Source organism: Pyrenophora tritici-repentis, chromosome 5 (assembly GCF_003171515.1).
Source record: "Pyrenophora tritici-repentis strain M4 chromosome 5, whole genome shotgun sequence".
NCBI lineage: Eukaryota > Fungi > Ascomycota > Dothideomycetes > Pleosporales > Pleosporaceae > Pyrenophora > Pyrenophora tritici-repentis.
The window spans coordinates 1,485,944-1,509,611 of record NC_089394.1 but is presented as its reverse complement, the minus strand read 5'-3'; the positions used below and the strand labels follow the sequence as shown (position 1 = coordinate 1,509,611).

Below are 23,668 nucleotides of genomic sequence, written 5' to 3'. Positions count from 1 at the left end.
CATTAAGGCTGTATAAAATAATCTAAGTTTAGCTAGACATGTTCTACGTAACGCATGATCCACGAAGGCAGTATACCAGTTGAGTCTTTCTCTTGGCTCGTGAGGAGACCTTCGACGCTTGCTTTGACTTCTTCGGCTATAGTAGCACGTAAAGCTATGCTAGCCTTTGTCGAAACAATGCTTTCTTTTAGGGCTTCTTTGAATAAGACCTCTCGGCGGTTACGTAGCGTTTGGCGATGGGACGATGATGGCGGTGCGCTAAGCCGGTGTAGCTCAGATTGCATGGTATTGAGATACCGATGCATACTAGCGGGTGCAGGCTGAAGCACGAAGGTGCTTGGGAGGGATTGTCGATCGGTTTCTTTGGGGACATTTGAGGCACTTTGTAGTGCATCGACCCGAGCGGAAGAGTTAAGCCATGGTGATGGGAGTGGCTCGGAGCCTGGCGAGATCACGACTCCAAACAGCGATCGTGAGGGAACCGCGGCCTTCGGCGTATCGTCATCCCGCTCGCTAGCAAATTTGATGACTGATTCGCTCTCTGATTGCTCGGGTGTTGTCTGTACAGTAAATGCTAATTTCGCTCATCAGCTCCTGTCTATCATTAGGCTATCCACCTGGGTAGGCAGAATTCAAAGGTTCTCACCGGGTGTATCGTTCCTTTCGGAACGTCGTGGACTCATGGCTGCCACATATAATCGGATATTCGGCAGTGTTAACTGTATTTATGTTAATTCTACCCTTATCTAGGGGCAATTCACCACAAATAAGCGCTTATGTCTCCGAAACATCCCGCGGCGTTAATTGCGGTATCGCCTACGTATCCATGATACCGGTAAGCCACTAAACTAGCACCTAACTGTCTAGGCAATCAGGAGGGCTCTTCAGCCGGTAACGGCTCTGTATTGCGGATGGCCTCGGCGCTTATGGTGCAAGGATATTTTTTAGCGGTTGATGGTCGTGCCGCGTAGGGGGGCTAGGTATGCGGCAAAGAGCTCTGGAGACCGAACGGGATGGAGCCAATAACATAACAACCAGCTAACGTGTGACTATTATTGACAAATCATTATTTACAGCACACAGCTATGCAGTTGAACCAGTACAGAAGCACATTGAACCAGTACAGAAGCACATTGAACATGATCGGCTATTTGTTCTTTATCCTTGATGACAGCTGACAGATGCACAATTTGTTTCTCTTTCTGATGATTCTCCAACCTCAGCAGACTGATCATCTCGCTCATCTCAATAGTGCGGCGTTCCAATCTCCTGAGCGCTTGGAGCAACTGCCTTCTCTCCCGATGCATAGTTGCTCGATAGATATTAAAATTGATGTGGCTCCGGGTGTGTTTCGTTTCTATTGCCATCGCTGTACGTTTCTCGTACGTAACTTGAGTTGAAAGGTCTCGCAGGCAAACTGCGAGTGCGTCGCAGGTATCGCAGTCGTTTTTCTATGCATAGCTTTAGATTCATACACGTGTGAGAACAGAATAAAAATTTACCTGGTTCATTCTCTCTATTGTAAGAGCTCGGAGGCCTGCGGCGAAGGGGAAAGAAATAAGGGAATTTTAGGATGACGGGCAAGCAGACAATGGACGAGTGTATGGTCATGGTCAGGCTTTATCTACCGCCCTTAGCGCCAGGACAAAACTTAGCGGTCGTTTGGTCTGACTAGTTAGGTATGGATTCATCATCTATTTATAGACTACCTAGGTATCTCAACATATGTGCTTGTGACGTCGTACTACACATCAAAGCTTCTTTCCCTTAGTAGTACCTAAATCCTGATAGTCGAAATATTTAAGTTCCAGGAAGTGTCCATTACCTAAGTGTTTCAAGAGTGCATTTGGCTTGATTCGCTTCGCTCAACGCCGCCTGTAGTTGCTCATCGCATACAAGACCGCAGATGATGTTTAGATGGAGGTTGGAAGACAGTATTTGGGGTCCCGTACGGGAGAAGCTAGAGGAGGGCGATGCATTTCCTGGATCTGGGAGCACGTACGGGATGCTTGCTTATTATTATTATTATTATTATTATATTTCCATTAGAGTCCTGTATCAGTCGGTGACTATGTAGGACTTTGGCTAAGCCGTTCTATGTATGATGGTCGTTGTGGAGTTTCTATGGGTCTTGTACAATTTGGGTGGTGTTTTGCGTACTCCAATTTCAGAGCTAGTCTTCCATTGGCGCGGGTGCTAAAGAGCAGTGTGGTGAATAGAAAGAGATGTAGCAGCGGGCTCTTTTAGATAAGGAAATATTGTTTTTGTAGTTTTATACAGTGTCTGTCTGTTCGGTGGTTTGCCCAAGGTGCCATTTTCTCGTGCCAATCCTAGTACTTGCAATAAAGGCTAGAGTAGCTTTGATGCCTGTCTTTGTTTGGAGGAGAGTGGGAGGGTGATGGGTCTGTGTGGTATTGCTTCTTTGAGTGTATTTCGATGTGTTTTGTACTGTTTGCAATCTAGAAGTAGATGCTGTGGTGTTTGTGGTTTGTAGCATATACATAGATTGCAGTCTCTCTTGTTGAATCTCTTAAGGTAGGAGTTGAAGTATCCATGTCCTAGCTTGAGTGAGTAGAACGCGCTCGAGATTTCTCTTGGTGTTCCCTTCGGGACTTTGATTGTTGTATGTGTGTTGAGCTTGAAGATCCTTGAGTTGTGGTATTGCTTCTTGAGTGTATTTCGATTTTGTACTGTTTGCAATCTAGAAGTAGATGCTTTGGTGTTTGTGGTTTGTAGCATATACATAGATTGCAGTCTCTCTTGTTGAATCTCTTAAGGTAGGAGTTGAAGTATCCATGTCCTAGCTTGAGTGAGTAGAACGCGCTCGAGATTTCTCTTGGTGTTCCCTTCGGGACTTTGATTGTTGTATGTGTGTTGAGCTTGAAGATCCTTGAGTAGGAGCTTCTGTTTTTGGTGGCCTGTCGGTATACCTCTTGTACTCCATCAGTTGTTCTGTTTTTTGTATTTGTTGATTTCTGTGCCTAAGTAGGCTAGGCTCGCTGTGGTCGATGTTGTTGGTCTCTCTTTAGCTGCTTCCTTTGCTAGCGTGTCGGCTTTTTCGTTGCCCTTGACGTCGTTATGTCCTGGGGCCCACTGCAGGTGGATCGATGCTTTCTTTGTCGTTATTCTCTTTGCAGCTCTGATGCATCTTAGTAGCCACTGTTGTCCCGGGTTGTCCGATAGGTTGTTAAGCCTATGGATTGCTGCTTGGTTGTCTGCGTATACGTAGATCTCTTGGCCTTCTTGTGCCACTGTAGCCGCGTGTTCAAATGCCTGTGCTATCCCCTCTAGTTCACCGTTGTAGACTAGTTGGGAGCATCCAATGTTTGTCTTTTGAGAAAAGGTTTCTTCGTGGTGGAGCTGTACGCTACTACACCTACGCCGATCCCTATTCCCTTGTCGTGTTGTGAGGCATCTGAGTAGATTGCGGTGAAGTTATCTCCGCTCCTTGATAGGATATAATCCGTGTGTGCAATTGCCTCTTCCTCTTTGCTCTTTTTGATACAGTAACCTTGTAGTTAAGACTTTCCCATGGTCTGAACCTATATGGGATTATCTTTTCTACGCTATTGTTGTCTCTCTCTGGGATTGACTTAACAATAGTGTATAGTTGTCTATGCTGGTTTGGCTTTTTGTAGCTAGCTTTGTCTGTATTTGTGATCCTTGTAATTGCTTTCTGGATTGGGTGGTTGCTGGATAGCTGGTGTGCTCTAGACGCATACTTTCGGTTGTTGGTGTTGAGTCTAATTGCAGGTGACGTAAGTCCGGATTCAATGCTTGTTGGTAGGGATGGTGACGTTCTAAACACTCCAATTATCTTTCTACACGCCAGGTTGTGCAGTGATTGTAGGAGGCTAGTGGCGTAGCTTTGGTTCTTCCAGTATATTTGTGATCCGTAGTCTGCAACGCTTGTGACGCATGCTAGGTATAGTTGTCGTACTGCTTTTGGGGAGAGTCCTCTTTCGATGTTGGCTAGTCTCCCTAGTCTATAGAATGCTTTCCTTGCTTGGCTTACGCGTGTAGCAATATGTTCCTTGAAGGACAGTCTATTGTCTATGTGGATACCTAGCCATTTGATTGTGTCTTTCGGTTCTACAATGGTGTTGTCTGGAAGCTGTAGGCTTCTCTCTTTTCTCTCTTTCTTGGCGGTAAAGTGGATGAGCTCTGTCTTAGCTATATCGAACATAATCGCTAAGTTTTTCCCTCGGTGAGATAGTAGGCGGACTTGCTGTTCTAGTATTTTGACATTTTTCTTTAGCGATGTTGAGGATGTCGATAGAGATAGGTCGTCAATATAGGATAGGTTGAAGCTTTGTAGTCCTGGGAAGAGGTCTCTGGTGTAGATAAGAAAGAAGATTGGAGACACTGGGCTGCCTTGAGGTATCCCAGCTATTATCTCGGAGAATTCTTGTGTCTTATTGTCGAAGGAGAGTCTTAGCGATCTGTTTGAGAAGAAGGATTTTGTCCAAGCGATAAGACTAATTGGAAGGCCTAGCTTCTTAAGCGTTCGCAGGAATTGATTGTGTGAGACGTGGTCAAATGCTCCCTTTACGTCTAGGAAGATAGTTGATGTTATTTGGCCTTTCTGTTTCTGGTGCTGAATTTGGTCGATGAGTAGCATAGCTGCATCTATTGCAGATTTCTTGAGTCTACCCCCAATTTGGGTTGGGTGTAGTAGCTCTGTGATTTCTGCTAGATTGCTCAGCCTACTTGCGGTGATCCTCTCGTTAATCTTTCCTAAACAGCTTAATAGAGTGATAACTCTGTAGGCTTTTGGATTGAATAGTCTGGTTTTGATGCCTTTTTAAGAACAGCTCCTGTAGCTTGTTTCCAGCATTTTGGTGGTATCCATAGTTGAATAGGAGTGAGAAAGCTCTAAACATTGTTTGCGGTTGAGCTTTGTACGCGGCTGTGATTATGTCTTGTGTTATTGCATCTGGTCCTGGGGTGCTACTTTTGACTTGACTTGAGCATGCTCGTTCTAGTTCAGTCGGATAGTGCTGGCCAATCCCATCTCTTTTCCTGGTAGTTGGTGAATGTGGGCGCTTCGGTTATGGCGGTGGTGGGAATAGCGTGTTGCGGAACGCTTGGCATTTCTTGTCGAATGATGTTTCTCCTTGTATAGGTGGAATTCTTTCGACTTTGTTATCCTTTGTATATGCCATGGCTTTGTAGATTGACTGCGGGTCTTCCTTCTCTAGGAATTCATTCCAGTGTTTCCTTTTAGCGTCTTTGATTGCCTTGTTGTAGGTGTTTCGTGCACGTAGGAAGTCTCTTTCTCTAGGTAGGCGTCGTGTATCGCAGTAGTTTCGAGCTTTTCTTTAAAAATCCTTCTATAGTGGGAAGTGTCTTGTCGTAGCTTTGTCAGCTCTTTGTTCCACCAAGCTTTTGGTTTTGGACCAAGTCTAGTGATAGGGATAGCTTTGTTTGCTGCAGTTTGGATTGCTTGAGTTATTGCTTTACCAATCTCTTCTAGCTGTTGCTCTAGCTCTGTATTGTTGCCGAGGAGGAGGTCCATTAAGTCTGCCTTTCTTGGATCACTGATCTGGTCCATATCTTGCAAGGTTTGACTGTTTTGGATTGCCGTTTCTAGTTCTTTGTTGAAGGTGTCCCAGTTAGCCTTTGCAGTATTAAATCTGGGTTGGTTTGTCGGGTTTTCTACAAGGTCTGCGTTTGTTTGGATGGAGAATAGGAGGCCGTAGTGATCTGATCCAGTTTCAGGTATAGTCTGCCAGTCCGTAGCTTTGCTAGCCAAGTCTGGAGTGACAAGTGAGAGGTCTAGGACTGTTTCTCTAGATAGGTGTGGTCTGAAGAATGTGCCTACTCCTGGTGTGTTTAGGAGCTCTAGATCTTGTTCTTCAATCCAGTCAATAAATGGCTGTGCTCCTTGGCTCGTCGTTGGGCATAGCGGGTCCCACAATGGATGGTGCTCGTTGCTATCTAGTACTAAAATAGAACTTGGCGGAAGCTTAGTGTTAAGTATAGCTCTGGGCAGTGTTTTTTCCCCTTCGGCGTTTGTTTGGTTGTATACGTTAAATAGGTTAAATTGGAAATTAGAACCTTTTATTGTAATAGCCATTGCGTCTGGGTCTATTTTGAAGTCGTTTTGGGTGAATGTCTCTGCTTCTAGTGTTCTAGATATATAAAATAGAACCCTAGGGCGGACGGGTAGGTTTGTTACTGGTAAGATCTGGATAAACGCAGTGTGATTTATGGATCTTGCTGTTGCGTAGTTGTCGTTGGTAGTTAGCCATGGCTCTTGAATTGCAATTATATCAGCTTTAAGTTCAACTGCAAGTTGCAGTGTAGACTCAGTCGCTGTAATGCTCTTGTTGAGATTGACTTGGAGGATCCTAATGTTGTTCAACATTAAAATCCTGCGGGATGCTCTTTGTTACTGCTTGGTAGAGTTCGCACTCTTTGCTGTTTGCAAAGTGGGGCTCTTTGCAGTTACTACAGTGGGGGAGTGTATGGTTGCAGGGTTTTCCTTTTGTATTACACACTGAGCATTTGTGTGTTGTAGTTGCATGTTCTTCTCCGCACAAATTGCATGCTGGTTGGTTTCGGCATCTAGTGGCTGGGTGGCCAAATTGTTGGCAGTTTAGGCATTGGGTAGATGCTGCTATAGGCTTAAACTTTTCGGTGAAGAGAGTTTGTCCAAGGATTGTAATTCTACCACCAAGTCTGGCTGCGTCTTCGGCTGTTTTGAATGCTATTACAATAGAGCTGTTCTTCTTGTTTTGCCATTCTCTTGATATCCAGTATGGGTTGCCAGTAATTTGTAGTCCGTTGTTGTATGCTGGGATTTCTGTGTGGAGTATCTCTAGTGTCTCTGCTCCCTCCCATTCTGTTGGCACATTATGTACTACTACTTTCGTCCATGATTCTAGTAGTTGTACATTCTTTAGCTCAAACTTTTGATGCCATATATGCTTGTGTTGGACTAGGTATTCTCCTGAGTAGGTTGGAGTGGTTGTTAGAATAATATTGTTCTTTCTACTTGTTGTTACTTCCTTCACTACTGGGTCTTTGATGCCGCCCTTTGTGAACTCTTCGTTGATTAGGTCTCTAATCTGGAGTGGTGTGTGAGACGTAGGCTGGGTAAGCGTAAGGACTGCTTGGTAGTAGCTTGCTGGCTTTTTGTTTGTCTTCTTTTTTGTAGACACTGTAGTCCATGTGTTTCCGTTGTTCTGGGCGGCTACGCTAGCGTATGATGTCTTGTTTTGTTGGGTGTTTTGGGTGTTTTGGGTGTTTTGGATGTTCTGGGTGTTCTGGTTGTTTGGTTTTCTTGGTTGTTGGGTTTTGTGGTCCAGTTGCGGCATTAACAGCTTTCTTTAGTGTCTTTGTAGCTTGTTGGGAGGCGCTTGTAAGCGTTGCAGTCTGGTACGCAAGCTGTGCTGTAAACTTCTCAGTCATTTGCTGCGTAACCCTGCCTAGTTCCGTAAAGTCTCTAAAGACGTCCAGTAGTTGTAGTAGTTTGTTTTGGGATAGATGGGATTCGGCCATAGTAGATGCTTGTAGAATTAGGTCCCTTGCCCAGAAGATTGCTTGGGTTGAGTCCTTTGCTCTTGGTTTCTTTTCTTGGCTGTTCTGGAATGGGTTTCTCTCTCTTGTAGTTATCTCTGGGAGAATGCCGCTGGTCTTTTATTTAGTGGTGGCTGAATAATTAACCTTGGTGTTTCTTGGGTGGTCTGCTCGATGGGTGTTGTTGGGTTGTCTTGGTGCCTTTCGTCGGTCTCCATTTCGTCGTCCAGTGTGCTTGAGGTCCGGAGGTCTTCTGGTAGCTGGACTACGATAGTGTCGCTATCTGGGGCCATTTTAGCCTCTCTGTTGTCTTGTTGTTGTTGTTTCTTGGCTTGGTCTGTGCGTTTGCTTCTGAAAGTTCGGACGCGTCGCGTTTGGGGTACTAGACTCCTTGTATCTCCACAACCACGCGGCTGCACGGCTTGGGAGTAGTCGGAATCTATTTCTTTCGATGGATATAGTTGGTTTCTGATGGAGTTTCACGTGTTCGGAAAAAACTCGAAGTTGTGTGTGGGATGCTTGCTTAGACGGAGGCCGGGAGACATAATTTGGGGTCCCGTATGGGAGAATCACTTATGGGGGATGCCTGCTTAGACGGAGGTTAGGAGACAGGATTTGGGGTCCCGTACGGTAGAAACGCTTATGTGGGAGAAGCATTTATGCGGGATGCTTGCTTAGACGGAGGTTGAAAGACAGGATTTGGGGTCCCGTACGGGATGCTTGCTTAGGCGGGATGCTTGCTTAGACGGAGGTTAGGAGACAGGATTTGGGGGTCCCGTACGGGATGCTTGCTTAGGCGGGATGCTTGCTTAGGCGGGATGCTTGCTTAGGCGGGATGCTTGCTTAGGCGGGATGCTTGCTTAGGCGGGATGCTTGCTTAGGCGGGATGCTTGCTTAGACGGTGGTTGAAAGACAGGATTTGGGGTCCCGTACGGGATTCTTGCTTAGGCGGGATGCTTGCTTAGACGGAGGTTGAAAGACAGGATTTGGGGTCCCGTACGGGATTCTTGCTTAGGCGGGATGCTTGCTTAGATGGAGGTTGAAAGACAGGATTTGGGGTCCCGTACGGTAGAAGCGCTTATGCGGGAGAAGCTAGAGGGCGATGCGTTTCCTGGATCTGGGAGCACGTACGGGATGCTTGCTTAGACGGGAGTCCGGAGACAGGATTTGGGGTCACGTACGGTAAACACGCTGAGGTGGAGTTAACGAGTGGCGAAGCATCCTCTGGATCTAGGTCCCGGTACGTGAGTGAATCCCGCTATCGAATGTCGTCGGTGAACCACAGTCCGCAACAATCAATTAAGTGGGTCCTAGAAGGTTCAGATTGGATTGATTGATTACCGCTTTAAGCCTAGTAGTTACCTATAGGAGTTTAAGCCCTACCTAGATAGGTAAGTGGGTCTAGGAGAGTGACCGGATTGAATTGATTGTTGCGGAGTCTACGGTGAACACTCCGAGTACCGCGATTGACCTCCAATTCACCGGCGTAAGAGCTACCTCTGGGTTTGAAAGTGATCACTTATGTTACGTCTACTATTTCTGTATAGCCTTGTCGTCAAGCTGGCCACTCGGGGATAAGCTCGTAGCGCCATGCTTGATGCACAGACCAGGCTCAAGAGATCTCGCAGAATCACAACACTGGTGCAGTTCCATGGCTACAGCTGCTGGCAGAGACGCTGCTGTCTTGGGTCTTTCAAAAGTTTAGTTCTCTCTTAACTTACTATATCTATGCGCTCGATGGTCTGACTAGTTAGGTATGGATTCATCATCTATTTATAGCAGTGATCGGAATGGTCTGGTCTGGTCTGGTCTGAGGGTACAGACCAGACCAGACCAGGTGCTTACATAAGGACCGGTCCGACCAGACCGGTCCGACCAACAAGACCGCCAAGAATGAGGCTGAAGCAAAGAAGGAAGCCGAGGAAATGTGTTTTACTACTGACTGTCAATCTAGTCGTCTTCGTTCTCACTATCCTCGATATCGCTGTTCCCCTCAGCTTGGGGCTTTCCATACCAGGCCCGGAGACACTCGCACGCTTCTATAATATCTGCCTTCAGCCTAGACTCCGCAACAATCAATTCAATCCGGTCACTCTCCTAGACCCACTTACCTATCTAGGTAGGGCTTAAACTCCTATAGGTAACTACTAGGCTTAAAGCGGTAATCAATCAATCCAATCTGAACCTTCTAGGACCCACTTAATTGATTGTTGCGGACTGTGCTTCAGCCTACCACGGCGATCGACGATAGTAAGCTTCGCGCTACTAAAAAGACGTTCGCATTCATCCGACATAGGCGAGATCGCAAACATGTCTAGAGCGAAGCGAGCGAGATCTCGTTGGGAGTCGTAGCGAGATAGCCAGTACGCAATAGCCTCATTGCAACCTGCCTCTTCGTTATGAAGCCGGTCAGTAGAGATGTATTGTTCATACAAATCAGTTGTAGAAACTGGAGCGTCTATTCGAATGCGCTTATGTTCCCGCTGGCGATCAAATGCTGGGTCAGGATCTCTCTCCTTCCTGGCTGGTGGTGGCAGCATCTCGACAGGGTACCTTCCCTTATACTCTGTCTCCCAGAGATGCTTCACCGCTAATTGTGCGTTTTCAAACCACCTCTTCTTCTCTTCGTCGCCATGAAGAACCCACTCTTGCCTGAACCATCCCCACTTGCGATATGGATCAAGGATTTGAGCCGCATAATATGCCGGTGGAAGGTCAGTATCTTCAGGGAATCGATTTTGCCAATTCAGCTGCTGATTGTTATAGTACTCAACGCACTTTAACCAAGCAGCATCAGCGCAGCCTTGAAGGTACTTCCATGTAAAGTTGTTATCGTCCTCAGTGTGGATGTCGTGGTAGTGATCCTTCGTCTCGCTTATCTCCCGGAGAAGGCAGTCCAAAGTTGAAAACCAGTCCGCAAGTGACGTCTTCTTACCTTCAGAAAGCAAAGTTGCAGCATAGAAGTCTTTGAGAGCGAGTTCAATCTTTTCAAGCTCAAACCAGTGCTGTCCATCAAGCTTAAAGTTCGCGATCCCTACGGAGCCCTTTCCAGGTACATGACGAGCCGAGAAGAGCTCTAAACGTTCTCGAACATTTAATGCACGTGTAATCGAATAAAACCATGAGTTCCAGCGGGTCGAGTTGTTCTGGATAAGCTCAAGCCCGTCGAATTGCGAAAGATCTCCGCCGATAATAATTGTAGCAAACTCCTCACGCCGTTGTGGAGTAAGCCTGATGTATCGCACCAGGTTGTGAAGACGACCCAAACATCCGAACTTCTTCCAGAGCTCTTCCACCTTCGTATAGTCGCCACGTTGATGATGCTTCTCCAGCTTCGCAAGATACTTCTCACAGTTTCGCCCCATAAGGAACGCCTGGCAACAGAGGTTGATGACATGGCCCAAGCAACGCAGCCGGCGATGACGACGTTGTTTTGACTTCATCCATGGGCAGAGATCCTTGAGTATAAACTCAACAGCGGTATCATTTGCCGAGGCATTATCCAGCATAAAGTATCCAATCTGATCTCCGCTAATGTCGTATTCTTCCAGCAATTCAAGGACCACCGATCCAAGATTCTCTCCAGTATGTTCGCCGTATATACGTCGCATACCTAAAGCGGTAACACGTCGCATGCCGGTAGTATCAATCCACATAGCGACGACGCCTAGGATAGCGTAAGGGTTTGGTGAAGTCCAGAGATCAAAGGAGATAGAGATCCTACTCCGTGAATGGTGTAGGTCCTCCCTAAGCTGTTGCTTCTTCGATATGAATGCATTCATTACCCAGCTTCGGATAGTCTTCGCAGCCTTCGGGAGGTGGTTGAGTAGTGCCGGATTTAAAAAGAGGAGTAGTTCACGAAAGTACTGGTTCTCTAATTGAAAGAAGGCGATATGGCAGTACACAATCCAACGAATTAGAAGCTCTTTAAACTTCTCTACTGACTCCTTCCAGAAAAAGATGCTGGAAGCAGCCCCATCCTTTTGCTGGTCGATTATAGACTTCCGTACAGAACCCTTTCGCTTGATGCCACTCTGGGGATCAATCTGGTGCTTCTGTTCCAGGTGATTCCGGATCCTAGAAGTGCCATTGATGACAAACAACTCTTGCTTGCTCTTCCCAACCCTGCACTCATGGCAGTAATACACCTCTTTCTTATCGCTATCTCGAATGTATTGGAGTCCGTACTTCCAGATGTGTGATGTACCTTGACGGAAATCCTTCCTTGCAATTATTGCACGTTTCACGTACGTGATACCGCCCTGCACGAACTCATCTGGAGATTCGTGATATTGAATAGGAGTGGGTGATAGTATAGGGTGGGTGATGACGTGGGGATAGGAGATGGAGTAAGAGACGTTAAATCTAGTCTTATAATATTCGATGGGGACGGTGAGGTTGGTGTTGAAGGCTCCATAACAATAGTATATAAGTAGGTTGTTAAGGACTTGATTGTTCTATGTAAGTAGAAGACTTACCTTGATCTTAATGACTCATATTGTGCTAAATTTTCTGGCTAGATTAGTCTAAGATCTAGTCACGTGGACCTATTTATAGCCGGACCGGTCCGATCATCTAGACCGGTCCGACCACGGTCTCAAAAAATCGCCAGACCAGACCAAGTCTTGGCGGTCTAGACCAGACCAAGACCAAGTCAGACCAGACCATTCCGATCACTGATTTATAGACTACCTAGGTACCTCTACATATGTGCTTGTGAACTCTTACTACATATTAAGCTTCTTTCCCTTGGTAGTACCTAAATCCTGACAGTTTACTTGCTTGTGTTTCGCTGGGCTGGAAAACGCTATTCTGGAAATCTATTTCATGCGAACTTGACCTGACAGCCTTTCTCGCTCGAGACTCGAACTGAGGGCTTCCACAAACTTTCAAGGTCAGTTATGCAAAGAGAAAGGCAGAAGTAACCTACCTGCAACTAGCATGTTACCTGCTTCAGCACCCCACTCGCTTTCGATAAACCAAGACATGTCAAGTGCGGTAGAAAGAGGTAGGATCCGAGATCTAGGTGATTGGAAACTGGTTACTCTGCCCTCGGAAGAACCCTCAGTGTGACTAGGATAAAAGCAGAAGATTGTAAGAATCTGTCTTTGATCCATATCGTTCAAAGCACAAAGGAACTCTTCTGCCCAACGCATCTGGTCTGTTGTACTTTAGCGGGGACCTTTTGAAGTATCTGACTGGCATCTGAGAATACCTTGCGTCTCTAATAACCAAATTAGTGTCAATCTTCTGACACGCGCAGTTTGTTGATTGTGTGATATAAGTAGATATCGAGCGGTATACAAGTGTGCCGCGATCCCTATACCGCTTGACATAAGCAAGACTTTATCGTATCCTCTGTACGAGTCTGCTTTGACACCACCGTAAGGCCCATCGATGAATGCAGATTTCAGGGTGCCAGCACTCTGCAGCCTACGGGTAAAACCTGTACAGCACTGTACAAGGAGAATAACACTGGCTGTTTTTCCTTTTTGGTTATTTGAAGCCCACGCGACCATGAAGGGATGTGATTCTAATAGTCCAAGCCCAAGGCTTCGAATATGAGGCAAAGAAAGGTAGACGAATTGGCCAGGCTTGGCATTCCATGGCCGTTTTGTGTCGATTTGAAGCTGTAAAACCTCTTGTCCTACCCCCTCGTGCAAGAAGCGCGAGATAGATACTCGAGACGACGGACCAGAACCAAGATTTCGATATAGAAACTGGATAAGCCAAAGCAGCTTTTGCAGCAGATAGATAGCACCTGCAGTGGCAAAACACGTGAGTACGTAGGTGTTCGGGACTCCAACGTGAAGCCACAGTAGGACTAATGTAGCGACCGAGAGGAGAGAGTGTGTCTTGAGAAATATCTCATATAGTCTGCGACGCACGTAAAGAACTGAAGTTAATGCAATAACCCCTACAACGATCAATAGCTGCATGTCATGTTAGATCCGTGGTGTTGATGCAAAACAGTGAGAGCATACCGAAAGTTCAATCGGCTGGACAGTAGATGATAATTGAAGGATTCCAAGAGTCCCGTGGATTAAGCCTTCCGTAACTGTGACACGCCCAATCCATCGGTGCAATAGTTGATGCTCTGGATGAGAAAGACGAAAAACTTTATCCAAGACAATGTTGGACCTGCCACCGAGATAGAGAATCACGAGATTAGTGACGCTAAGCCTCGCTAGACGAAGCGACAACTCAAGTCGACTTTGGACGGAAAGAGAGCATCCAATGATATTAGCAATGATAAGAAGGACGATGATGGTCCCCGTCATAATCGTAACATCTGAGCTTCCGTTGAACCTTGGTGCTACAAGGGTATATATGAACCATTTCGTGAAAGTGGTGAAGATATGCTTACGGGCCTGCGCGGTGAGACATTGTGAGAGCCTCCAACCAACTAGAAGGCCTATCGCTGAGCTGTACGCAATGGCGTAGACAACGATAATCTGCATAATTATTTAACTAGGTATCACGGGTGACCGGAATTCGCGAAGATAGCCACTCCACGGTAGATATATGGCGTCAGTTATCGTACCAGGTGACAGGAAGCGGCGTTCTGGATACCATCTTGGGGGCCTGTCTCATGAGTCCGGCAACTGCGGATGACTGATGCGATACGGGTCCCTGTTTCTGACACCCCACATCAATCGCGCACAGGCTATCTTTTAGCCGCCATGTAAGCACTGATTTAGTAGCACAAGCGAGGCAAGATTTCCGGTTGGTTCCAACATGCTTAGCCGCCGGAGTGCTGTTAGCGTGTTCCGCGCTGCCGAGGTGCAGCCTGCGCCTCCCTGCGAACAACCGTTTCCTGGATTGTGCTATAATACGGCATCGCCTTATCAGCCATCAGAACACGCGCAGCAGTAACCGGCAACCAGAAAACCCTCTCACCAAACGTTCGTACCAACACCATCACCGTGCATACTCGATTTCTCCTATCATCGTTCAAGATGCCTCGAGCGCCACCCCAGAACCTTTCCCGATCCTTCAACACCCGCTACACTGGTATCTTCCGGAAAGCTGCGGAGCTTCATCAAATCGACGATAGAGTCCGCATCTCCATTATTGTCGAGAAACCTGGCGTTACTCCTCTCGTTTTTAGCACGGAGGAGAGAGGACATAACTGGCCTCCTTTCGTACAAGACTATGTAGGTGGGGACTAGTTCACGGTAAACTCGTTATATTGAACTTATTAGGTCAAGAGCAATAATCCCCACATCAAGCGACCAGCTCACTATCAGAGTGTTAGTGATGGCATCTCGAGAGGTCACGTCAGAATCGTTCGCACGTCTTCGCCATCACCGTCTCCGCCGTACATGCCTGGCAATAGACATAGCAGGGAACAGACTCAAGAGCTGCCCAATGCGGCTGCTGTCCAGGAAAGCCCACCTAGCTATGTTGGGGAGTCTTGGTATCTTCCCGCGACCCCGCCTCGCCCTACCCCAAATCGAATCTCAACTTCTAGTCCGTTGCCAATCAACGTCGTCCTCCCGTCAAAGATGGTCAACGGGGCGTGAGTCACAGCTGGAACAGGATAGATATATCCAATTTACTGTTAGCTGCACTGTATTTAGAGTAGTTGCCATAGATAATTCAATCCTTCTTGGATAATCTTACGTTAGCTTTTGCTGCTCGCTAGCATGTTCACTATCTATATGCCCTCTACTCTCAGTGCTCATATTGGGTACCTCGGGCCCTTGCAATCTTAATATCCTTCGCTTTGGGATGCTCTTTTTTGTGGTATACCTGGTCAACTCTTTCCCAAATCCTCGGTCATTTATAATCTCGTCGTCTTCGGAATCGTCTTCCTGTCGCTGCCGTTTCACAAGCGCTTTGCTGGTTGCTTGTGCAGCAGCATCTATGATTGTCATGACTGATGAGCCTGTTTGAGATGAAGAAGCTCGTCTTTCAATGACAGGGACGTAGGCTGATAATACAGAGTTTGGTCCAATGAAGATGGTTTGGTGCGTTGGCCCGAAGCATTGGAATACATATTCGGCTGATGTTGGTATGATGATCTTGCCTAAGATTGTCATTGCTCCATACTGATCACTGCCGAATTCCATTTCAGCCTGGTGTAGAAGTTGTTCGATCCTGGGTAACGCCGACTCCGCTTGCATACTGATCAAAGATCCCCAGCCTTGAAGCGCACTACCACCGTTGGCAGTGCAATAGGCAAAGAACATCTCGTAGGAGCTTTGATCGGTCCTCGGTACCCAAGAGTATAGTGGTTGATCAGTCGTTGGTGTAGTATCACTGTCCTCTAGTGCTGACATGGTCGTTGCTTCAATAGGTTCGGGCACTACTATTGATAATTTGCCTTTGTCGACTGTTGCTGCTTCGAAATTTCGGTTTGCCAGCGCTTCTTCAAGCTCTCTTTTCAGTCTTGCGCAAGTAGAGTTGAGCTCAAGGTTCTTATCCCCCTGCGCCTTCCATTGTCGCGCTAAAGAGGAGAGCTGTTTCTTAGTCGCGTCGCAGTCTTTATGTTCTAGTACAACACGGTTGTAGGCATCCTCGAGGTGATGGTGTCTATTTTGTAGATTGTCAAGATCTTTCCGAATTTCGTCGCTAGCCATGTTCGTTTCAAGTTCGTTTGCTTCACATTGCGCTGAATATTTCTGGGTGAGATCCCTGCATTTGGCTTGGAGCTCCAAGTTCTCGATCTCTAACCCCTCGGTCTTGCTCTGCTCGATTTCGTATTTCCTTACTAGAGTGTCATGCTGTGACAAAAGGCTCTGGTACTCTTGTTGGAGCCTTGAGCAACGTGACTCCAAATCAGTAAGCCGGGTGTCTGATCCGAGTACTTCAGAGGGGGTATCCATATCCATTATATCCTGCGCTGGTTCACCGGAATTCGTGGCCAATTCAAAATCACTGGTCTGGCTCGCGTTAGTATTAAATTTCTACTTTAGAGCCACACATACCTCGAATGTAAATGAACCAAATATGCACGAGAATAGATCCCTTCGCATTAGGCTGATACTTGCATTTTCAAATACCACAGGCCCATACAAGTGTGGAAAGAAGAGTAATCTCTTCTCTTCGGCAAAGTCACGTGCAAACGGACGACCAATTCGCCTATCAATACTAAGATGCGGTAACGGTAGAGGGGATTGGTGTTGCGAAATATCCATGTTTACTGGGACAGCATCAAGTACCTTTCGGATGTCGTTGTCAGAAAACCTAGGACACGTTGGCCTTGCCTTACGAAGGTACTCTAGTGCGAGTTGTGAATGTAAACGCCCTTCATCCGCTACCAGAGCTTGAGCATGTGGTATCTGGAACCCTCGAGAGACCGCGAACCTAGCGAGATGCTGCCAGACTACCGGATTAGGGCCATTCACAGTAGGTTTTGGCTCTCCAGTCTCTTTCCTCGGTGTGAATGCAGTTAAACCATCGAAGTAGCGACCGCAGAATGCCCAAAGCTCGGTATATGCAACCATCCCTGCTTGCTTCCGACTGAGTGCGACTTTTATCTCGACGTCCTGAGTCTCGGTAGTCTGAACCATGATCTTACTAGGGGCGAAATACAGCCCCATAAGGCTTGACCGTATTGTACGTTTCATGTGCTTGCCCAATAGATGTCTAAGCGCTTCCGCAAGAGGCTCTAGGTATTTGAGCATCTCAAAAAAACCCCATAACGATGGGATGACCCCCGGGAAAGCGCATATGTTCTCGGTAAGCGTCCTCCGTATAGTACCGCTCTTCAGGGAAGAGAATATATCCCCACGTTCCATCAACTCAATTACCAAGTTTTTGTCCATGTCCGAGTATGCAGGGGCGAGAAGCTGGAGATTTTGTACAGTGACCGCGTCTACAATAGAGAACGGTAACGTCTTTTCACCGCAACGCAAAATCTTAGTCCAGGCTTTGGCAATATGGTCTAGATATAGCGCCATCTCCTATTCTCAGTTAGGATGTAATATCGGATAAGGGATTTCATGTTATACTTCGTCACACTTTAGTACCAAGAGTCTGTGAAGCGCCCCAAGTTGCACCTTGGCCCATAGCCCTGGCATGTCAACTAGAGCGTCAAAACCAGCAATGAGCATTGGTCTCCTCAGGAGCTGCCGTAGATCTTTTGGTTTGGATTTCTCTAGACGAGACCACCAACGTTTTTGGGCTTCTTCGTCATTTTCCCTATGATATAGTCGTATCTTTCGGAAAACTTCTCCGTCTGAAGGCTTCTGTTCGTTGGCAAACGACTCAATGATTTGTACTAATATTGGTTTGGGCGTGTCTTGTCTAATGTTAGGTACAATTTCAACACGGGTAAGCAACTCACTATGAGAGAAGAGTCTCACGACCCACCATTTGTCGTTCTCATCTAAGAATCGTCGCGCCGCCTCGATACGGTGCATTCCCGAAAGACAGTCTACATACTCGAGAGGTAGATCCAGCGCATCCTGTGGCCACTGAAGATTGCGAAAATCTTCTATTGACTTGCCTTGTGAGGACAACTCTACAACTAGATCTTCATCTGCAATGACTGCGTTGATAACATTTTCTTCTTCTAGCCGGTTGCAGCCAACTTGCTTATAGATATTCTGTAGCCGTCTAACATTTTCTTCAGAAAGTTCCCGATGTTTGTCCAAGACAAGCCTGTTTCGAAAGTTCAAGGCATGCAGTGGTACTCGTGCAACTCCTCTGAAACACGTCGACCTTGTCGCAGCAAAGTCTATATCGGGTAGCTCCATAGCGGTATCTGGTCAACATCCCGCTCCGACGAACTTGGGATTAAATAGACTCTATACCGAGCTATGGGAAGCCAGAAAGCTGCATTAGGGCTGACATGATGGCTGTAACCGTCAACTGGGTCGGTTTACATGATTCATGACCCGGATGTTGCGCATATTCTGGTAACGGCAAACTGAATGCTGTATGCCCAACGGCATAAAATCCTTTGACTGCCCAGCGCAAATGTACCATCGCCAAAAATGAAACCTTCACCGTGGATTACTTTCGACGCAGCTCCTAGTGGGAACACGCTGACGTACCATGAGCTTGGGTTGACCTCACTCTCCGGTACAGGCTCTAGTGTTGTTAGGAATAGCTGCCGGCCATCTTTTGTAACCTTTGTAGGGCGAAGATCCAAGACCATCCTCTTGAATGGACTCTTAGGAGACGATATCGCAGTACCTGTACACAAGGAGGTGTTTTTGTGGTCGCTGTCTAGATACAGCGGGTGTGCGCCGCTTATCGTCATCGATTGTGGTATGCAAAACTCTCACCTGCAACCTCGAAATCCTGCTCTCACCTACTCAATACCCGCAACTTCATGGCCTTTGCCAAAAGTCCAGAACATCAATGCGACGCTATGTGGGCGAATCTTTTCGCCCTTCTCAAGTGTCATCTGCTGCTTTGTTAGCGATCTTGGGGGGCCAAGGGCTGCTGCAAAGTGGCTAGCTGATTTTGCGACGGCGGCGGCTGCGCCTGATTTACCGACGGTGCCCCGCATTTTGTTAGTCGTGGAAACCACATCGGACACATTTGACGAGAGAGTCGCGGCCAACAAAGCCACCCTGCTACTTGTCGAAGCTATGCAAAATAATAGCGAGTCGCAGGATAAACAGCCTAAACGCCTAGGAATAGGCGATATTGAAGTTCTGGGCCTGCAATCATGTAAATCAACCACAGCCCGAGCACGGGCTTTGAAGAGACGCCTTTTAGCCATGTCTGACGCATCCATGGATGAGCGCGCAAGCAAATTTACGCAGTTTAGTTATACTCACTTTCAAGCTTTGACAAAGCAAGCACTTAGCCACATGAGTAGCGATAGCACGACAGGATTCCATTTCGCCAGTGCTTCTCGCCCGCGAGGTTTCACGACCAATCTCCTTGAAGCTTGCCTCACGGACTTCTTAAACCAGATGCCTTCACAAGCCTGGCTCTGGCATTTCGCTGCACCTTTGATAGCTTCAGCCCTGCTTCTATCTAGCTATCCACCAGACGCGCATAGTACGTTATATGTCATTTTCGTTGATGTCCTGCTCACATATTTAGGTTTCTCACCGGAGTATCTATTTAGCTCACTTTATGCTGATCCATGCAAAGCTGCTATTGCTTCGTATACGATGCACAGGGAGATACAGCGCAAGTTCGTCTCTGCTGTACTACATGAGTTTCGAGTCATCTTTGCGAAGTACGAGGATGGCGCACAATCTGCTAGCGATGTGCACCGTGAGGTATTGAACGCGAATCACACCCACTTAGCGGACCTCAAAAGCCATCGATCGTGTTTCTGTTGCTTCTCGCGTATGCCAGAAAAGGTTCTTCCATGTAGTCACGCTCTATGTGACCCGTGTATTCGGATATTCGGACGTCGCTCCCACTCCGAGAGAAACACATATGAGCTTCCAGAATGCGTCCTATGTGGCGTGAATTACAAAAACTCAATTTTTCGATTCGTCCCCCCGACAGCGGGTATACGGATTCTGAGTGTCGACGGGGGTGGTGTCAGAGGAGTGATACCTCTGACCTTCCTTCAACATCTCGACAGCTTACTTGCCCCGTTTGGATGCGCTGCGAAGGATAACTTCGACTTTGTATGTGGAACATCGGCTGGTAAGAATATTAAAAAATTACTCAGTCTCAAACTAATAATGATAGGCGGTCTTGTTGTCATTGGTATGTTCTTGCTGCAATGGAGCGCTGCTGAGTCTATACAAAGATTCGAGCAAGTAGCAGCCAAAACGTTTGGCAAGCGAAAAGCACTGATTTCAAGAGCGCTTCAACTTCTCGTGGCATATGTCGAAGATGGCCAGTATAGTCTCGCAGCAGTACAAGAAGCTTTCAGGAAAACATTCGACTCCCCACTGCAGATGTTCAATCCGTTGAGAAACGACACTAAAGTAGCTGTCACTACAACAGCTGTTAATGACTCGCTACCGTGGTTGTTCACTAACTACAACGGGGGGAAGCGTCCTGATAACATCGGTCAGTAGATATCTTCACTGTGACAGCTTTAGCTTACGACTATTAGGATATGATGTTGTTCGCGCTGAAAAAGCGCAGGATGATATCTCTGTCAGTGATGCGTAAGTGTCCTTCAATCGCAAGGTTTGCATAGTCTGACGATTTCAGGGCATGCTGTACATCAGCCGCACCTTGGTTTTTCAAACCTCAGGCGGTCCGCAGCTTGGGGATGTTTCAGGATGGAGGGCTTCAACACAATAATCCAGCGAGCATCGCTCAATGGGAAGCTCGTTTCATATGGCCGGCGAAACCATACCCCGATTTTGCTTTATCGCTTGGGACCGGAACGTCAGCGGATGCCGTAGATCTCGGGATCACGAGATCCCGATTTTACGTGCGCTTGTTCAATAGCTTTATGCGTAACTTGAACGGCGAAGATGCATGGAAACGGTTTTACAACTCCCTAGATCTCAACATACGGCATAAATACCATCGACTTAATGTACAGTTTACTGGCCCAGAGCCGAGCTTGGATGATGCACTTCAGATACCGAATCTTAAGGCTATTACCACACGGAAGATCCAAAACGATGGAGGTACTATAACAGCGGTAATTGACTTGATGCTAGCTTCAATGTTCTACTTTGAACTAGATGCACTACCTAAACTAGAGGGAGGTAGTTACCTGTGCTTAGGGTACATATATTGTCGCCTTGACCTGCCTCGAGAAGGTCTACGCTATTTGTATGAGCAACTGCTCGAAACCTCTTCATGGTTTCTCGTCCAGGGAAACCCCGTTCGCTGTATTCAGACTATTCCCAAAGGACTCCCTCCATTCAAAAGACGGATCACATTCCGTGCCGAGACAATGGACGAGGTTATCGCGTTCTCCATTCGAGGCATTACGAGTACTCCAAGACTAATAAGTGGTTTCCCAACTACCTTGGCGAAATTAATCAATGGTCAGAATCTTGAGCGACCCTTCGGTACTATAGACCACATGACGTGCGAAAAGCCACTACCTGCAATCCCTTTGAAACGTCCAAGCGTTTCTGAGCCCTATGAGCGTAAGTACAGCTCAAAGCGAATGCGGGTGAAACAAGAATTCATTTGAATAGCTTCTCATGACTAGTCAAATCCTGCTTGCGATGTACTATCGAATTTCATACTGCATGGATAGATTAGTAATAATGTATATATTCCTGTTTCTAGCCTAATTATGTCGAGATACATTAGTTACAAGTGAGACAAAACTAACGTCCGTCCCTAAGTGCTGGGACACCCACTGTGCTGAGACAAATGAGTACTTTGACCTTTAACACTTCGCTTTCTTCCTAAGTTACACTCTAACAATCGCTGTAAGTCTATACCAGCTTCGCCTCGGGTAGGCTCGGATTTCGTGACACATCTAACTATATCTTTTGCCTAGAGCTTTTTAGATCGTAGAGACAATTGAGCAGAGCACAAGCCCAGCGACATGTTTTGCTAGTTATTCTAATCGCGCTTTGGTGGTTGCGTAACAGTTGCACAGGCGCAACTAAGGAATATACTGTAACTTACTGTAGTCAGTTGTAGTTAGATTGGAGCTTCAGAATTTTGCCACTCCAACATCACCTTCAAGCTCAATTAGCTGCCGAAAGTTCTTCAGGATTAATCTTACCTTTACCACTCATACACGATTTCATCTACCACAAGCCAATGTGAAGTCAACTATCACCTCACATGTCACCGCACTCTTCAATATCAAGACGGGATCTATGTCCCTGCTCCCTTCAACGTCAACTCTCTCACCATCCACCTTAACATTGTTTCACCAATATATACTCTCTACTTCTGCGACACTAACTTCTTATACTCCCAACATTCGAGCCTCCCGATCCTATCTCAGCTCAACCTCACCATCCACACTTGGCCCGATTCCCCCCGTCGCCATGGTGTACTATCGCACAATTCCCGAGATTGACAACGCCTTCCAGTGCATGGTTGGCCTTCACGACTACTTGGATCCTTCCCATCGCCCAGACGGACAGCGCGCTCTGGAGCTAGCCTCCCTACAGCCTGGACAGAGCGTCCTCGAAATTGGTGCCGGTAGTGGCCGATTGATCGCCGATGCGAAGCGGGCGGTTGGCGCTGGGTTCTGCGTCGCCGTGGATGCTGTGCAGGGCTTTCTTACCATCGATATCCCTTGGCAGCTCAACCACGCGGGCCTCACTGTGCCTCCTCAAGGAACTCCCCAACAGCAAGTCCATCTTCTGTGCGCAAACGTCACTGATGGTGCTCTAAAAAATCGTATCGCCGCGCTGCCTGGGGCGCCCGAGACGTTCGATTGTATCTTCGCCCTTCACCTACTCAAGACGATTCCAGCCGACCAACGTCTTCAACTGCTTCGCAACTTACGCAAACTGCTCAAGCCTACTGGACGCCTTATCATCACCATGTCCGCCCGCTTCACGGACATCGCGCCCACGCCTGCTGAGACAACCGTTCCTGTGCAATTCAGGTCCACCGGTCACACCGAAGCTCCCGGCTCCATCCTTCTCATACAGATCACCGATACGCCTCGCGTCCCTGTCCCCCAAGATCCTTCTCTTCCGCTCAGGCAGGTACACTTCGCTATGCAGATGGCTCCCAATCGATTCTGGGTGACGGCCGCTCAACAAGCGCGCGACGCCGCGATAGCTGCAGGCTTTCTGGTCGACACTTCCCGCCCTATAGGCAAAGGCGATTGCTTTGGCCTACCTGTTCTCGGCCGGTCGCTTCCGCAGGCTGCGCTTGACCGTATGTCTAATGAGGAGATTTACGCACAACTGCAGGACGCCGTGCAGCATGGGTACGCATGCATTGGCCGCGCCAACGAGACCGCGCTTAGGCGCATCATCCCTAACTGGTCGTCCATGTCTTCGCATCAGCAGGACTACTCCATGGTAATGAATATGCAGGCGAGAGCTGCTCACTTCGCAGCGAGGGTTGTGGAAGGCAACAGGGATTTGCCAGACGGCGTGCTGGCGGAGTTGGCAGAGCATGAGCAGCTTGGCACTATGGTGGTCCTGCGCAAGGGCTGATGACACATGGCCGCAGGTGAGACTAGGCATTGACTCTGCTGTTCTTGTATACTATGGCTTCAGCAGCTCTACTAGCTATACTTCAAGATACTGTACTGATAATGCTAGTCTTCTAAACTGTGATGCGTGCTTCGCTCAAATAATCGTCGCGAACAGAA

At 47.3% G+C, this 23,668-nt stretch overlaps 9 protein-coding genes across 9 annotated transcripts; 3 read left to right on the top strand and 6 right to left on the bottom strand.

Moving 5' to 3' along the window:
- Positions 1-32: 32 nt before the first annotated feature.
- PtrM4_105480 (uncharacterized protein) lies at positions 33-683 on the bottom strand (the record flags this gene model as incomplete). The annotated part of the gene is made up of 2 exons (XM_066107645.1): positions 33-574; positions 647-683. The coding sequence occupies 2 exons, from the start codon at positions 681-683 to the stop codon at positions 33-35; spliced, it is 579 nt and encodes a 192-aa protein (XP_065962094.1).
- Positions 684-2,943: 2,260 nt separating this feature from the next.
- On the bottom strand, positions 2,944-4,621 carry PtrM4_105470 (uncharacterized protein; the record flags this gene model as incomplete). Its single annotated transcript, XM_066107644.1, has 3 exons — positions 2,944-3,330; positions 3,381-3,494; positions 3,566-4,621. The coding sequence occupies 3 exons, from the start codon at positions 4,619-4,621 to the stop codon at positions 2,944-2,946; spliced, it is 1,557 nt and encodes a 518-aa protein (XP_065962093.1).
- Positions 4,622-5,197: 576 nt separating this feature from the next.
- On the bottom strand, positions 5,198-6,079 carry PtrM4_105460 (uncharacterized protein; the record flags this gene model as incomplete). Its single annotated transcript, XM_066107643.1, has 1 exon — positions 5,198-6,079. The coding sequence occupies one exon, from the start codon at positions 6,077-6,079 to the stop codon at positions 5,198-5,200; it is 882 nt and encodes a 293-aa protein (XP_065962092.1).
- A 3,610-nt stretch (positions 6,080-9,689) lies between these two features.
- PtrM4_105450 (uncharacterized protein) lies at positions 9,690-11,180 on the bottom strand (the record flags this gene model as incomplete). Its single annotated transcript, XM_066107642.1, has 1 exon — positions 9,690-11,180. One exon carries the CDS (start codon positions 11,178-11,180, stop codon positions 9,690-9,692), a length of 1,491 nt encoding a protein of 496 aa, XP_065962091.1.
- A 3,303-nt stretch (positions 11,181-14,483) lies between these two features.
- Positions 14,484-15,050, top strand: PtrM4_105440 (uncharacterized protein; the record flags this gene model as incomplete). The annotated part of the gene is made up of 2 exons (XM_001942202.2): positions 14,484-14,681; positions 14,730-15,050. 2 exons carry the CDS (start codon positions 14,484-14,486, stop codon positions 15,048-15,050), a joined length of 519 nt encoding a protein of 172 aa, XP_001942237.2.
- Positions 15,051-15,146: 96 nt separating this feature from the next.
- On the bottom strand, positions 15,147-17,072 carry PtrM4_105430 (DUF3723 multi-domain protein; the record flags this gene model as incomplete). The annotated part of the gene is made up of 2 exons (XM_001942203.2): positions 15,147-16,412; positions 16,458-17,072. The coding sequence occupies 2 exons, from the start codon at positions 17,070-17,072 to the stop codon at positions 15,147-15,149; spliced, it is 1,881 nt and encodes a 626-aa protein (XP_001942238.2).
- Positions 17,073-18,790: 1,718 nt separating this feature from the next.
- Positions 18,791-18,991, bottom strand: PtrM4_105420 (uncharacterized protein; the record flags this gene model as incomplete). The annotated part of the gene is made up of 1 exon (XM_066107641.1): positions 18,791-18,991. One exon carries the CDS (start codon positions 18,989-18,991, stop codon positions 18,791-18,793), a length of 201 nt encoding a protein of 66 aa, XP_065962090.1.
- Positions 18,992-19,205: 214 nt separating this feature from the next.
- PtrM4_105410 (uncharacterized protein) lies at positions 19,206-21,423 on the top strand (the record flags this gene model as incomplete). The annotated part of the gene is made up of 6 exons (XM_066107640.1): positions 19,206-19,491; positions 19,537-20,097; positions 20,143-20,469; positions 20,516-20,570; positions 20,617-21,356; positions 21,416-21,423. The coding sequence occupies 6 exons, from the start codon at positions 19,206-19,208 to the stop codon at positions 21,421-21,423; spliced, it is 1,977 nt and encodes a 658-aa protein (XP_065962089.1).
- Positions 21,424-22,379: 956 nt separating this feature from the next.
- On the top strand, positions 22,380-23,510 carry PtrM4_105400 (Methyltransf-18 multi-domain protein; the record flags this gene model as incomplete). The annotated part of the gene is made up of 1 exon (XM_001942349.2): positions 22,380-23,510. One exon carries the CDS (start codon positions 22,380-22,382, stop codon positions 23,508-23,510), a length of 1,131 nt encoding a protein of 376 aa, XP_001942384.2.
- Between the last annotated feature and the right edge of the window lie 158 nt (positions 23,511-23,668).